The sequence below is a fragment of the Babylonia areolata genome, chromosome 5, assembly GCF_041734735.1.
Source record: "Babylonia areolata isolate BAREFJ2019XMU chromosome 5, ASM4173473v1, whole genome shotgun sequence".
Taxonomy (NCBI): domain Eukaryota; kingdom Metazoa; phylum Mollusca; class Gastropoda; order Neogastropoda; family Buccinidae; genus Babylonia; species Babylonia areolata.
Window position 1 is genome coordinate 7,388,004 of NC_134880.1, and position 13,100 is coordinate 7,401,103.

A 13,100-nucleotide genomic window follows, 5' to 3' on the forward strand; every position below is an offset into this window, starting at 1 on the left:
TTCTGAACAACACACAAAGGGCAATCAATGTATGATGAACGAAATTCTGAACAACACACAAAGGGCAATCGATGTATGATGAATGAAATTCTGAACAACACACAAAGGGCAATCGATGTATGATGAACGAAATTCTGAACAACGCACAAAGGGCAATCGATGTATGATGAACGAAATTCTGAACAACACACCAAGCTGTGTCATACACCCAAGGACAAGCAATGCATGATGAAACTGGAACATAAGTTTGTTTTCCAATTTGTAGAAAAAAAAAAAGGAAAAAAAAAGAAAAAAAGAAAGGCCGAAAAGCTTTCCACAACTAAAGTGTACACTTATTTCTCACAGTCAGAATTTCACAACAGAGATTCTTCTTCGCACTTACTTCCCCACGATGGCTTCATCGGCATGTCTGATCTCCATCTGCAGCACAGCGTGGGATCGTGAGGAGTCAGGGTTGACACCGCTGGTGCCCCGGCTTCGCACAGAGTTCCCAAACTGCAGCACCTGTTTCATGGCACGGCACACGTCAGACATCGCTGTACAGCGTACTGTATGACATAACTGACACCGCTGTCACTATCTGTACAATGTACGACACAACTGACACCACTGTCACTGTACAATATATGACACAACTGTCACATACAATGTATCACACAACTGACACCACTGTCACCGCCAGCCAACAGTACTACAGTTCTCTTCATGACCAATGACAAAGAACAGACAGACAGACAGCCAACAGTACTACAGTTCTCTTCATGACCAATGACAAAGAACAGACAGACAGACAGCCAACAGTACTACAGTTCTCTTTGTGACCAATGACAGACAGACAGACAGACAGCCAACAGGCCCACTGACCCTGATCAGAGTCTGAACGTCAGGAACCTCAGTCTCTGTCAGTCCTGCGATACAGACCCGCTGGGCCCCATCCTCCCTGGCCACCAACCTGCACACAGGCGCAACAGCCGAGTGGTTAAAGCATTTGACTTTCAATCTGAGGGCACTGGGTTCGAATCTCCGTAACAGCTCCTGATGGGTGAAGGGTGAAGATTTTTCCGATCTCCCAGGTCAACATATGTGTGGATCTGTTTGTGCCTGAAACCCCTTCATGTGTATACCCAAGCAGAAGATCAAATACGCACGTTAAAGATCCTGTGTTCCATTTCAGCGTTCTGCCAGTTATGGAAACAAGAACATACCCAGCATGCACAGTCCCAAAAATAGAGTATGGCTGCCTACATGGGAGGTGTAATAAACTACATGGTCATAGACGTAAAATGTTATATGTATGTCTGTGTATGTACGCGTGTCTGAAATCTAATTGAATGACAAAAGAAACGACTGATGAGCACCCCGCAATGGCAGCCGTCAGTCGGCTCTACCCAGGTAGGCAGCCTGCTGTGCATTAAATGACCCTGTGCTTGTAAAGTGCTTAGAGCTTGGTCTCTGACCGAGGATAGGTGCTGTTTTAGTATCCATATCATTCATTCATTCACACAGTTTGTTTCCAAGGCGCTATAGAAGTATCCACATCATGAATGAGAGTATCATAAGGTAGAGAAATGGGTGAAGGAGAGAAGTTATTTCATACAACTTTTAATACCACTTGCAGTCACTGAACATTCCTAGCTTGCATGCTGCAAGACACGCTGGGGCAATTGTTGCGCCAGAAGATAGGGAAAAAACAACAACAACCCCCCCCCCTGAAAATGAGGACTAATGGGGAAAAAAAAAGTGAAAAAAACACACAAAAAAACAGAAAGAAAAAAGTATTCCCCCCCACCACCACCCTAAAAAAAGAGAGAGAAAGTTTTTTTGGGGGGGGCCAATGAAGAAGGCATGTGAGGCACTAAAAAAAAAAACAAGATTAAAAAAAAAAAAAGCGGGTGCTCCATGACCTGCATGTAACTGAGGCCACAAAAAAAAAGAAAGAAAAAAAAAGAAAAAGAAAAAAAAAATATCCACATCATTCACTCATTCACACAGTTTGTTTCCATCTCAAGGAAGTGGACTGATCCATACAGACTTGATACAACACATCTGCTGTTGGGAGAAAAAAAGGAAAAGAAAATCGCAGATGCCCGACCTCTGTATGAACATAACATGTTGATCAGGCCTTGAGGGCCCACCCCAGGTTTGTGGAAAACAGTAAGATAAGATGAATTCAAATAATTTAGACCAAATAAACAAATAAGTGAATATGTAAAAACATGATAAATACATAGACGGTAAATGACTGAGAAATAAACACACACACACAAACACACACACACACACACACACATGGAAACAGATGCATACATATAATCATGACATGATCACACAGCATCATCACTAACCCTCTCACTGCTGACACAACCTCATCATTAACCTTTTCACTGCTGCAAGGATGTCAGCTTTCAACTGTGATTCATAGATGATTTAAAAACTAACAGAATGAGTTTGCACGGATCACTCACTTATGGGAAAGGGGAAACACTCCTGCCAAACTCTGAAGCCATAAACGCCATAGTTGTTTCCCTTTCACGAGGACGAGTTTGCAAATAATAACCCATTTCGGTTGCAAATTTTACAGCAGAAAATAAAGTCAAAAGTTGGGACGGCTGGAAACAATTTTGTTTGTCTTTCCATTTCATGACCAACATCAGTTCACTGATGACTCTGTTGATGGTGGTGCATGCTCGGTATTTTCATGTTTCAATAATCCACACAACACTGATCTTTGATGTGCTCACTCGATTATCTGCAAGCTTACACCTACCAGGTGCATAGAAAGCAATTTTTCTATCTAAAATTACGTTTAAATAACATACTTACCGTGACCCAACTAGTGCAGACTCCGGCAGGGGTCTGACATTCCTGTCCTGCGCAAACTACTATCCGCCTATGCGGAGAAAACAAAAGTACTATGGCCGATAACCTCCCGGAAGTAGGTAACCTCCCCTTTGTCCCGCTAGCTAGCGCCCTCTTTTTCCAGCAGCCATCTCGACACCTGTTTCTGTGCTCCGCATATGGCTAAGTTTTTTTTTGTATTTCTTTCTGTCTATTGATTCTTTGGCGTCCTTGTTGTTTGCGTAGAAACATGGGGTCGAACCCAAGACCCCTAGGCAAGAAGCCAGCACTCCAACGCTGTTGTGGGAAGGTCTGAGATGAAGAAGCTGACAATCCTTTTCCTTCTGATCACTTCCACACTTTGTGAACACTCTATTCACCCATGTTCGACTGACAGCACAATTCAATCATCTGATGCCCTGCAGGTAGCAGTCTCAAATACCTGTAGCAGTCTGCTACCTGTGGGGTGATGGCCTAGAGGTAAGGTGTCCGCCTAGGAAGCGAGAGAATCTGAATGCGAGGTTTGAATCACGGCTCAGCCGCCGATATTTTCTCCCCCCCCCCCACTAGACCTTGAGTGGTGGTGTGGACGCTAGTCATTCGGATGAGACGATAAACTGAGGTCCCATGTGCAGTATGCATTTAGCGCACGTAAAAGAACCCACGGCAACAAAAGGGTTGTTCCTGGCAAAATTCTGTAGAAAAATCCACTTCGATAGGAAAAACAAATAAAACTACACGCAGGAAAAAATACAAAAAAATGGGTGGCTCTGTTGTGTAGCGACGCACTCTCCCTGGGGAGAGCAGCCCGAATTTCACACAGAGAAATCTGATGTGATAAAAAGAAATACAAATACAAACTCTACACCATCAACAATCTGTTACCCCTACGAGACCAGTCCATCACCTGCTTACATGTCTTGCTCCCAACTCATCCCGCTCTCTTGCGCTCTCTGAAAGTACTTGCAAACTTTGTCTGTTCAACCTAATAAGACTGTGTGAAATGTGTGAACTTTCAAAATGTGTTTGCATCTGCATTGACTGCTTTAAAGTGATGTGCAATAAAAAGAATTTTTTTAAAGTCAATCAGTCGGTCAGAAAGCCAGTCAGCCAGCCAGTCAGTCAGAAAGTCAGTTAGAAAGTCAATCTATAAAACAGAAGGAAAGAAAGTCAGTCAGACAGAGAGAGAGTCAGTCAGTCAGTCAGACAGACAGACAGACAGACAGAAGAATATCAGTCAGTCAGTCAGCCACTCATTCATTCAGTCAGTCAGACAGACAGCCATTCAGTCAGTCAGTCAGTCAGACAGACAGACAGCCAATCAGTCAGTCAGTCAACCAGCCATTCAGTCAGTCAGTCAGTCAGTCAGACAGACAGACAGCCAACCAGCCATTCAGTCAGTCAACCAGCCATTCAGTCAGTCAGTCAGACAGACAGCCAACCAGTCAGTCAGTCAGTCAACCAGCCATTCAGTCAGTCAGTCAGACAGACAGCCAACCAGTCAGTCAGACAGCCAGACAGCCAACCAGTCAGTCAGTCAGTCAGTCAACCAGCCATTCAGTCAGTCAGTCAGACAGACAGCCAACCAGTCAGTCAGTCAGTCAACCAGCCATTCAGTCAGTCAGTCAGTCAGACAGCCAACCAGTCAGTCAGACAGCCAGACAGACAGACAGCCAACCAGTCAGTCAGTCAACCAGCCATTCAGTCAGTCAGACAGCCAGCCAACCAGTCAGTCAGTCAGTCAACCAGCCATTCAGTCCGTCAGACAACCAGCCAGCCAATCATTAAGTCAGACAGCCATTCAGTCAGTCAGACAACTAGCCATTCAGTCAGACAGACAGCCATTCAGTCAGACAGACAGCCATTCAGTCAGTCAGACAGCCATTCAGTCAGACAGACAGCCATTCAGTCAGTCAGCCATTCAGTCAGTCAGACAGCCAGTCAGTCAGCCATTCATTCATTCATTCATTCAGCCAGCCAGCCAGCCAGCCATTTATTCATTCATTCAGTCAGTCAGCCAGCCAGCCAGCCATTCATTCAGTTAGACAGCCATTCATTCAGTCAGCCAGCCAGCCATTCATTCAGTCAGCCATTCATTCAGTCAGTCAGCCAGCCAGCCATTCATTCATTCATTCAGCCAGCCATTCATTTATTCATTCATTCAGTCAGCCAGCCAGCCAGCCAGCCAGCCAGCCATTCATTCAGCCAGCCAGCCAGCCATTCAGTCAGTCAGTCAGCCAGCCAGCCATTCATTCAGTCAGTCAGCCAGCCAGCCATTCAGTCAGCCAGCCAGCCATTCATTCAGTCAGCCAGACAGACAGCCAGTCTCTGACAGGTCTCTGACAGGTGGAGAACTCCACCACAGGGCCGGCTGTGATACCAACCTGGTGCGTCTGTTGAGCAGGTCAAACAGCTGGCCGCAGTAGATCTCAAAGAAGGAGACCCAGAGGTGGAGGTCGGCGCCGTGCTGTCCCGACGCCATGATGTCAAAGACGTCCTGGGCAGCCAGCTGGTAGAGGCCCGGCACCCCACTGCTGCCCATCATCGTGTGGGTCTTCCCCGCACCCGTCTGGCCGTAGGCAAAGAAGGTGGCGTTGCTCCTGGGAAACACAGGACACACAAAGGTGAGCGTTGCCACTGAGGAACACAGGACACAAGGTCACAGTTTCAGTTTCTCAAGGAGGCGTCACTGCGTTCAGACAAATCCATATACCCTACACCACATCTGCTAGGCAGATGCCTAACCAGCAGCCTTGAGTGCATGCTTATATTTTTGTGTACCAATCAGAGTGGTTCTTTTTTTTTCCAGAATTTTTCCAGAGGGACACCACTCTTTTTGCCATGGGTTCTTTATCAGTGCGCCAAGTGCCTGCTGTGCACGGGACTTTGGTTTATTGTCTCATCCGAAAGACTAGATGCTCAGTCTGATTTTCCAGTCAAACTTGGGAGAAAGGGCGATGGCGGGATTCGAACCCACACCCTCATGGACTCTCTATACTGGCAGCTGAGCATCTTATTTGGCCACCTTCCTTCCTAAAGAAACAGTACGGTTACAGAAAGGTTGTGTGGTGAGCATCAACTGCTGGAGAGCTGACTGATGAGCATGATGCCTCTGTTCTGAACTCACTGTGTGTCTTGGAAAGCAGAAGAAACGACTTCTCATCCTGGAACTTTTCTGTTATTGTGTGGACTTAACTGTTAGTGTAATATTCTGTGGTGAAATGATCTTTCCTTCCGTGTGATAAAATTACTGAGGAATGTACATTACAATCTATTCATCTGCCACCTCCCTCTCTCTATATGTATCCATCTGTATCTATCTACTTTCAAAATATCTATATAATTATTGTCTATACATCATATCATCCACCTACAGATATATATATATATATATATATGTATATATACACTTTATACTTTATATTCAGATAGATAGATGTGTGTGTGTGTGTGTGTGTGTGTGTGTGTGTGTGTGTGTGTGTGTGTGTGTGTGTTGTGTTGTGTTGTGTTGTGTTGTGTTGTGTTGTGTTGTGTTGTGTTGTGTTGTGTTGTGTTGTATTGTGTGTGTGTGTGTGTGTGTGTGTGTGTGTGTGTGTGTGTGTGTGTGTTGTGTTGTGTTGTGTTGTGTTGTGTTGTGTTGTGTTGTGTTGTATTGTGTGTGTGTGTGTGTGTGTGTGTGTGTGTGTGTGTGTGTGTTGTCAATATACTTTCACACTTTCCATACATAATATATATTTCAAAACATTTATATAATGAGGAGGCATGAAAATAAATACAAGGTAAAAATCAAAATGATACCCCATTGTGGTTAACAGTGGAGTTAGGGTGGGGGGTAGTGGAGTAATAAAAAAAAAAAATAAAATAAAAAAATAAATAAATTAAAAAAAATAAAAGGAGGGTGGGGGAAGGAGCATGGTGGAGTGTGGAGGGGAGGGTGGGGGGAGTGGACCTGAGTGGGATGTCGAGGTGGCTGGGTTTTTTTCCCCCCTGGCTATTTAAGGAAAGGGGAAACTGAGCATAAGGGGAGGGCGGGGAGGAGGGGGGGTTGTGGGGGGTGGGGGTGGGGGGGGGAGAGAGAGAGAGACAGAGGGGTGGTGGCAGGAGGGGTGAAGATAGGGGAAAGGGCAGGAGGGGGCTGTGACAGGGTGAAGATAGGGGAAAGAACAGGAGGGGGCTGTGACAGGGTGAAGATAGGGGAAAGAACAGGAGGGGGCTGTGACAGGGTGAAGATAGGGGAAAGAACATGAGGGGGCTGTGACAGGGTGAAGATAGGGGAAAGAGCAGGAGGGGGCTGTGACAGGGTGAAGATAGGGGAAAGGGCAGGAGGGGGCTGTGACAGGGTGAAGATAGGGGAAAGAGCAGGAGGGGGCTGTGACAGGGTGAAGATAGGGGAAAGGGCAGCAGGGGGCTGTGACAGGGTGAAGATAGGGGAAAGGGCAGGAGGGGGCTGTGACAGGCTGAAGATAGGGGAAAGAACAGGAGGGGGCTGTGACAGGGTGAAGATAGGGGAAAGGGCAGGAGGGGGCTGTGACAGGGTGAAGATAGGGGAAAGGGCAGGAGGGGGCTGTGACAGGGTGAAGATAGGGGAAAGAGCAGGAGGGGGCTGTGACAGGGTGAAGATAGGGGAAAGAGCAGGAGGGGGCTGTGACAGGCTGAAGATAGGGGAAAGAGCAGGAGGGGGCTGTGACAGGGTGAAGATAGGGGAAAGGGCAGGAGGGGGCTGTGACAGGCTGAAGATAGGGGAAAGAGCAGGAGGGGGCTGTGACAGGCTGAAGATAGGGGAAAGAGCAGGAGGGGGCTGTGACAGGGTGAAGATAGGGGAAAGGGCAGGAGGGGGCTGTGACAGGGTGAAGATAGGGGAAAGAGCAGGAGGGGGCTGTGACAGGGTGAAGATAGGGGAAAGAGCAGGAGGGGGCTGTGACAGGCTGAAGATAGGGGAAAGAGCAGGAGGGGGCTGTGACAGGGTGAAGATAGGGGAAAGAGCAGGAGGGGGCTGTGACAGGGTGAAGATAGGGGAAAGAGCAGGAGGGGGCTGTGACAGGGTGAAGATAGGGGAAAGAACAGGAGGGGGCTGTGACAGGGTGAAGATAGGGGAAAGAGCAGGAGGGGGCTGTGACAGGGTGAAGATAGGGGAAAGGGCAGGAGGGGGCTGTGACAGGCTGAAGATAGGGGAAAGAGCAGGAGGGGGCTGTGACAGGGTGAAGATAGGGGAAAGAACAGGAGGGGGCTGTGACAGGCTGAAGATAGGGGAAAGAGCAGGAGGGGGCTGTGACAGGGTGAAGATAGGGGAAAGAGCAGGAGGGGGCTGTGACAGGGTGAAGATAGGGGAAAGAGCAGGAGGGGGCTGTGACAGGGTGAAGATAGGGGAAAGAGCAGGAGGGGGCTGTGACAGGGTGAAGATAGGGGAAAGAGCAGGAGGGGGCTGTGACAGGGTGAAGATAGGGGAAAGGGCAGGAGGGGGCTGTGACAGGGTGAAGATAGGGGAAAGAGCAGGAGGGGGCTGTGACAGGGTGAAGATAGGGGAAAGAGCAGGAGGGGGCTGTGACAGGGTGAAGATAGGGGAAAGGGCAGGAGGGGGCTGTGACAGGCTGAAGATAGGGGAAAGAGCAGGAGGGGGCTGTGACAGGGTGAAGATAGGGGAAAGAGCAGGAGGGGGCTGTGACAGGCTGAAGATAGGGGAAAGGGCAGGAGGGGGCTGTGACAGGGTGAAGAAAGAGACAGAGAGTCCAAGGGGACAAACATCCAATGCTGCTATACATACGGATACGTAAATTTACATCTTTAAGAATTTGTGTAATTTAGGATAAAATCACAAGAATCTAAATGCTTTCCAAATATGAAAGACGTGTTTTCATGTAGTAGCGTAAAGACTAATGGCTAATGCATATCAACACTCATCCTTCATACAAGCTATATACACGTGAAACCACACATACCCACAGACCGTCTCTCTTCACCACCCCTCCTCTGCTATTCACATAGCTGAGCACACCCACTTCTTCACACAATATAATCACACACACACACAACCTCCCACAAACACACAAACTAATAGTAATACGCATACACCAATACTGATACTAAATCTCCTTGTCAGCATAAGAGTAAAAAGTATTGTATAACATCTCAGTTATCACTGGGGTTTTTTTTCTGTTCGCATTATAAATAGCACAATAACACACACAAATACATACACAGCATAACACACAAACGCACACACAGAGCACAACATGCACACACCATACAAACACACGCAGCACAACACACAGGTATACACAGCATAACACTAACACACACACAAAAAACACACACACACACACATATATACATAGCACAACACACACAGCACAGCACATCACACACGTTACACAGCACAACACACACACACACACACACACACACACACACACACACTGTGCACGCACACACAACTTCAGATGGGTGAAATGAGGACAGACCAGACCCTCATCTTCCAAAGCATACCTCTGAAAGACGGTGGTGATGAGAGGTCTGGCAGCACGAATGTAGACGTCTTCGTTAGAACACGTTTCGTTGAACACCTCGTCAAAGACAAACTCATGCTGCAACACACCCAGATTGACATGACAAGCCACTGACCATGAAATCAGAAGCTGTCTCCAAAGCACAGACATTACTTTGTCATTCAAAGAGAGCCGAAAATATGTTTAAAAAAAAAAAAAAAAAAAATGCATGCAAGGTTTGAAAAGAAAACTGAAACCATCAGACTATCAGGAAAAAAAACACCATCTTCGATAATACTGGTTGATTTTGTTTCCCTTGACTTTTAACTGTTTTACGAATGTTAAAACGACCTTATACATGAGTTTAGCACATACAGAATTCAGTTTTTATGACTGTGGCCACTTTCACCCCAGATTGCTTCACTTAACTCCAGACTTAGTGGCTGCTCCGATGTGTAACTTCTCATTTCATGAAACAACTGCTTGTGTGAGTTGGAACTTGGATTGTCTTTCACAGAGAGAGAAAGTGTGAATGTGTGTGTCTGTGTGGGGTTGGGGTGGTTGGGTGTGTGTGTAATAGCATATGTTCATGTACTTGTCTGTGTGTATGTCTGTGTGTGTGTGCATACACAGTGTATTATGCTGTTTGTGCAAATAATAGACGTAATAACACATCAGTTTTTGTTTTCATTCATTATTGTGCTGAATCTTGTGCAGAGACAAATCAAAGCGCTTCACACCCACTTGCTCACAGTCACATGCATAACATCAACATTCTTACAAAAATCTGCAATGCTTTCAACCGTGAATGACAAAATTACAATTTCATTCTTCCATCCACATGTGGAGCGATGGCCTAGAGGTAACGAGTCCACCTAGGAAGCGAGAGAATCTGAGCGCGCTGGTTCGAATCATGGCTCAGCCACTGATATTTTCTTCCCCTCCACTAGACCTTGAGTGGTGGTCTGGATGCTAGTCATCTGGATGAGACGATAAACCGAGGTCCCGTGTGCAGCATGCACTTAGCGCATGCAAAAGAACCCACAGCAACAAAAGGGTTGTTCCTGGCAAATTTCTGTAGAAAAATCCACTTCGATAGGAAAAACTAATAAAACTGCAGGCAGGAAAAAATACAAAAAAAAGGGTGGCGCCGTAGTGTAGCGACGTGCTCTCCCTGGGGAGAGCAGCCCAAATTTCACACAGAGAAATCTCTTGTGACAAAAAGAAATACAAATACAAATACAAATCTATCAGCAGAGTGGCCAAGCAACAAAATTCAACATTTTCCTTCTGACTGGAGATGTGGGCACACATTTGTTCCGACAGGCTCTACCACTTGCACTTTAACCTTGATGCTTAACACTACCAGATCAACTACTATAAACACTTCACCTTCATGGTAAAGGCAGAACATTCTACCCACTTTACCTTCATGGTGAATGCTGTCAGATCTACCACCATGCCCACTTTACCTTCAAGGTAAACACAGTCAGATCTAACCACCAAGCACACAGTCAGATCTACCACCATGCACACTTTACCTTCAAGGTAAACACAGTCAGATCTGACCACCATGCACACAGTCAGATCTATCACCATGCACACTTTACCTTCAAGGTAAACACAGTCAGATCTGACCACCAAGCACACAGTCAGATCTAACACCGTGCCCACTTTACCTTCAAGGTAAACACAGTCAGATCTAACACCATGCCCACTTTACCTTCAAGGTAAACACAGTCAGATCTAACACCATGCCCACTTTACCTTCATGGTAAACACAGTCAGATCTAACACCATGCCCACTTTACCTTCATGGTAAACACAGTCAGATCTAACCACCAAGCACACAGTCAGATCTAACACCATGCCCACTTTACCTTCAAGGTAAACACAGTCAGATCTAACACCATGCCCACTTTACCTTCATGGTAAACACAGTCAGATCTAACCACCAAGCACACAGTCAGATCTATCACCATGCCCACTTTACCTTCAAGGTAAACACAGTCAGATCTAACACCATGCCCACTTTACCTTCAAGGTAAACATAGTCAGATCTAACCACCAAGCACACAGTCAGATCTAACACCATGCACACTTTACCTTCATGGTAAAGGCGGTGAGGTCGACAGCCACCTTCTGCTCCTTGACGATGACGGTGCTGGTGCTGCCGGCCTCGATGATGTCCGGGTCAGCCGCCCGGCTCTCCCGCCGACTCAGTGGACGCTTGCGCACGCACACCCGGATCCGGTCTTCCTTGCTGATCCTCGCCCCCCCACCCCCTCCTCCTCCACCCCTCCCCCCACGGCTCCGCACCGCATCTCGGCTGCTGCTGCTGCTGCTGCTTGGCACGCCGTAGTTATACCCCTTGGACCGGGCCTGGGACCGAACGCGGTCGGAGGAGGCCAACTTGCGTGGTGGTGGGTGGTTCCTGGCCGGGGCTGGAGGCTGGAGGCGGGGGGCAGGGGGTGCAAGGGGTCCGCCGTCACTGTCTGAGGACTCAGCTTGGTGGTGGTGGTCCCCCCTGGCATCGTCAGAGTGGCCGCTGCTGTCCGACATGAACTCCAGCATGTCCAGGTAAGAGCCCACGGAGAAGTTGGGCCCCCTCTCACGCACGCTGACGTCGCGCGTGGGCTCCAGACGCATGCCGTGGTGTGGGTGGGGGGAGGGGGAAGGGGAGGGGTAGGGAAGAGGGCCGCCGCTGCCGCCGCCGCCCATGGCCGAACCTTCAGCCGGACTGCGGGGCCGGCGGCGCGGAACTTTCTTCTCTGACTGGCTGCCGCTGCTGGTGGCGGACATGGCTGAGCGGGCGGAGGAGGGCGTGGGGCTGCCCGGCTGGCGCTTCCTGGCCACTGCTCCTGCCCCTACTCCACTGCCGTTGTTGTTCTCGCTCTGGTCTTCACTTCTGGGGGCATGGGGGAGGTGGGGGGTGTGTGAATACATGTAGGTGAGTAACAGTATGCATTGTTTGAATTGTTGTTGTTCTCACTGAGTGTGTGTGTGTGTGTGTGTGTGTGTGTGTGTGTGTGTGTGTGTGTGTTTGTGAGAACGTGCATGTTGATGTATTTTCCTGCTGACTGTCTTGAAGATGTATTAATGCTGACCAACATAATGATGTATCTAACCACTGACTGACTTGATGATGTATTTACCTGTTGACTGACTGACTTGATTTATATATATATATATATATATATAGAGAGAGAGAGAGAGAGAGAGAGAGAGAGAGAGAGAGAGAGAGAGAGAGACAGAGACAGAGACAGAGACAGAGACAGACAATGATAATTTACAGACAGACAGACTGACAGACAGACAGATAATGATAATGTAATTTGCCTGTTGACTGACATGATGAAGTGAAGTGTAACTTACTTGTTGACTGACATGATGATGTATAATTTACCTGTTGACTGACATGATGAAGTGTAATTTACCTGTTGACTGACATGATGATGTATAATTTACCTGTTGACTGACATGATGATGTATAATTTACCTGATGATGTATAATTTACCTGTTGACTGACATGATAATGTAATTTGCCTGTTGACTGACATGATAATGTAATTTACCTGTTGACTGATATGATGATGATGTATAATTTACCTGTTGACTGACATGATGAAGTGTAACTTATCTGTTGACTGACATGATGATGATGTATAATTTACCTGTTGACTGGCATGATGATGTATAATTTACCTGTTAACTGACATGAAGTGTAATTTACCTGTTGACATGATGTATAATTTACCTGTTGACTGACATGATGTATA

The 13,100-nt window shown here is 47.1% G+C and overlaps 1 protein-coding gene across 2 annotated transcripts in view; it reads right to left on the reverse strand.

The window, feature by feature from the left end:
- The window catches only part of LOC143281904 (uncharacterized), a 32,979-nt gene that overhangs the window by 17,016 nt on the left and 2,863 nt on the right, over window positions 1–13,100 (reverse strand). Inside the window, exons 3-7 of one of the 2 annotated variants that reach the window (XM_076587188.1) lie at window positions 11,427–12,225; window positions 9,322–9,419; window positions 5,223–5,438; window positions 865–952; window positions 383–504 (exon numbers count right to left, since the gene is read on the reverse strand). In XM_076587188.1, coding sequence (XP_076443303.1) covers window positions 383–504; window positions 865–952; window positions 5,223–5,438; window positions 9,322–9,419; window positions 11,427–12,225 — 1,323 coding nt within the window. Of the gene's footprint in view, window positions 1–382; window positions 505–864; window positions 953–5,222; window positions 5,439–9,321; window positions 9,420–11,426; window positions 12,229–13,100 lie in introns of both variants that reach the window. The other variant, XM_076587187.1, reaches the window with a different exon arrangement.